General features: G+C 49.9%; 1 protein-coding gene across 1 annotated transcript in view; it reads right to left on the bottom strand.

The window, feature by feature from the left end:
• Positions 1–567: 567 nt before the first annotated feature.
• The window catches only part of EMH_0014740 (transketolase, putative), a gene marked incomplete at both ends in the record, with an annotated part of 2652 nt that continues 1314 nt past the window's right edge, over positions 568–1905 (bottom strand). Inside the window, 5 exon segments of the mRNA XM_013500211.1 lie at positions 568–600; positions 604–741; positions 896–1093; positions 1370–1569; positions 1756–1896. Coding sequence (XP_013355665.1) covers positions 568–600; positions 604–741; positions 896–1093; positions 1370–1569; positions 1756–1896 — 710 coding nt within the window.

Genomic DNA, 1905 nt, shown 5'->3' with positions numbered 1-1905 from the left:
GCCGCACCGCTCCCCAAGCATAAGTAACGAAGTTCAGGAACGTAGCCCCGAAAGGACGGAAACATCCATAAGCGCTCAGCCCGTTGCAAATGGCAGCCATTCCATGCTCTCTCACCCCAAAGTGGATGTAGCGCTCAGCGTAGGAGCCGACCTTGAACGGGGTCTCGCCCTTTAGCCGTGTCTCGTTTGACGTCGTTAGGTCCGCACTACCACCGATCTGCGAGCAAAAGCCAGAAGGCACAGGGGAAGATGCGACAGATCACGATACATACATGTGCTTACGGCGGCCCACGAAGCGAAGGCGCGACGGAGAAGCTGCATCAGGCGGGCCACACCGCCGTCTTCACCAAAAAGCGAACAAGTCATACAGACAAACGCCTGGTTGCTGTTTTTTAGCGTTAAAAACTTGCAACCGACCACCTACAAGCTCTGGCATGAAGTCCTTAATCGCATTAAGCGCCTTCCCCGAGAGAACTCGTGTAGAGGCTGGGGTGCCTGCCGCTGCCTTTGCCATATCATGCAAAGCGGCCTCCACTTTCTCGTTTATTTCTCTGCCGAACATTCTCTCTATTTCTCGCTTTTCATCAGGATAACTCTCCCNTCCACTTTCTCGTTTATTTCTCTGCCGAACATTCTCTCTATTTCTCGCTTTTCATCAGGATAACTCTCCCCATATTTGGTGAAGAGAGACTGCCACGCTTCGTATTCAGCTTTGTTGCGGGCGGCAACATCGGCATAGAACTGAATTACATAGAAACACCTAACAGTGGTACAACTATACTATATATGGTGCTGAAAATATCAGCGCCTGTATTACGAGAAAGTGCAACAGCTGACTTGCTGTAAACGGTGGGAGCCCCCGAAGCCTACACCACCCCTTTTAGCTTCTCCCTACCTTCCTTGTTTCTTCTGGTACTTGAAAGCTCTCGTCTGGATTAAGACCCAGCTTCACCTTGAGCTGCTTGATATCGTCGGCACTCAAAGGGGCTCCATGCACCTTCTCAGTCCCTTCGTTCTGACTCCCCCATCCAATTGTTGTTTTTATTTCGATGAGAGAAGGCTTGTCCGTTACAGCCTTCGCCTTTTTGATGGCCTAAGCACAAAGCAAGCGCAGACCGCACTTCGGGCATCTGGTGACGAGTTAATTACCAACGGCCAGACCTGTCGTGGTGGAATGAGAAGTCGGCTTCAATGTACAAGCAAGAGATGAACAGAAGTTCAAACCAAATTAACTCTCCGCTGCTACCTCCTTGCGTCTCTTCTTCCTTGCCACGCTCTGTCTAGCAGAGAATAAGTCACTAACAACACTCAGGGCTCTGCTCTCTGGATTCCTCTCTAACCCTCTAAATTTACTCCTGCCTTGCCCCACCTGTAGGATGGCGCTAAGATCTTTATCTCCGTCCTTGACGGTCTGCGTGTGCCATCCATATGCGTTGAACCTCTGGATAACATTCTCCGTGAAACTCAGCGATGTGTCACCATCTATCGTCACATTGTTGGAATCGTACAAAACAATCAAACGGCCCAAACCCAAGTGGCCGGCCAATGAGCAGGCCTCGCTGGAAACACCTATGTAGGAAGCACAAAACACTAGGCGTAAAATACTCCAATGTCATCGCTGAACACACTAACTTGCATTTACTGTCCCACTGGCTACGCTAAATTGCTCTGCAATGCACCAGGACAACAGCCCAAGGCAAAAACCTAAATGCCCAACACAGGAGGAACAATTCCATATCTCATAGCTCGTCTGACCTTCTTGTAAGCATCCGTCGCCGCAGATGCAGTAGATGAAGTTATTGAATATACAGAAATTCGGCTTGTTATACTTCGCAGCGAGATGATGAGCGCCAATTGCCAAGCCTACGCAGTTGGAAATGCCCTGGCCGAGAGGCCCTGAAAGCA

Source organism: Eimeria mitis, genomic scaffold (assembly GCF_000499745.2).
Source record: "Eimeria mitis Houghton genomic scaffold, Emh_scaff513, whole genome shotgun sequence".
Classification (NCBI taxonomy): Eukaryota; Apicomplexa; class Conoidasida; order Eucoccidiorida; family Eimeriidae; genus Eimeria; species Eimeria mitis.
Note: the sequence above shows the minus strand (reverse complement) of the source record. Positions and strands in the feature narration are given on the sequence as shown.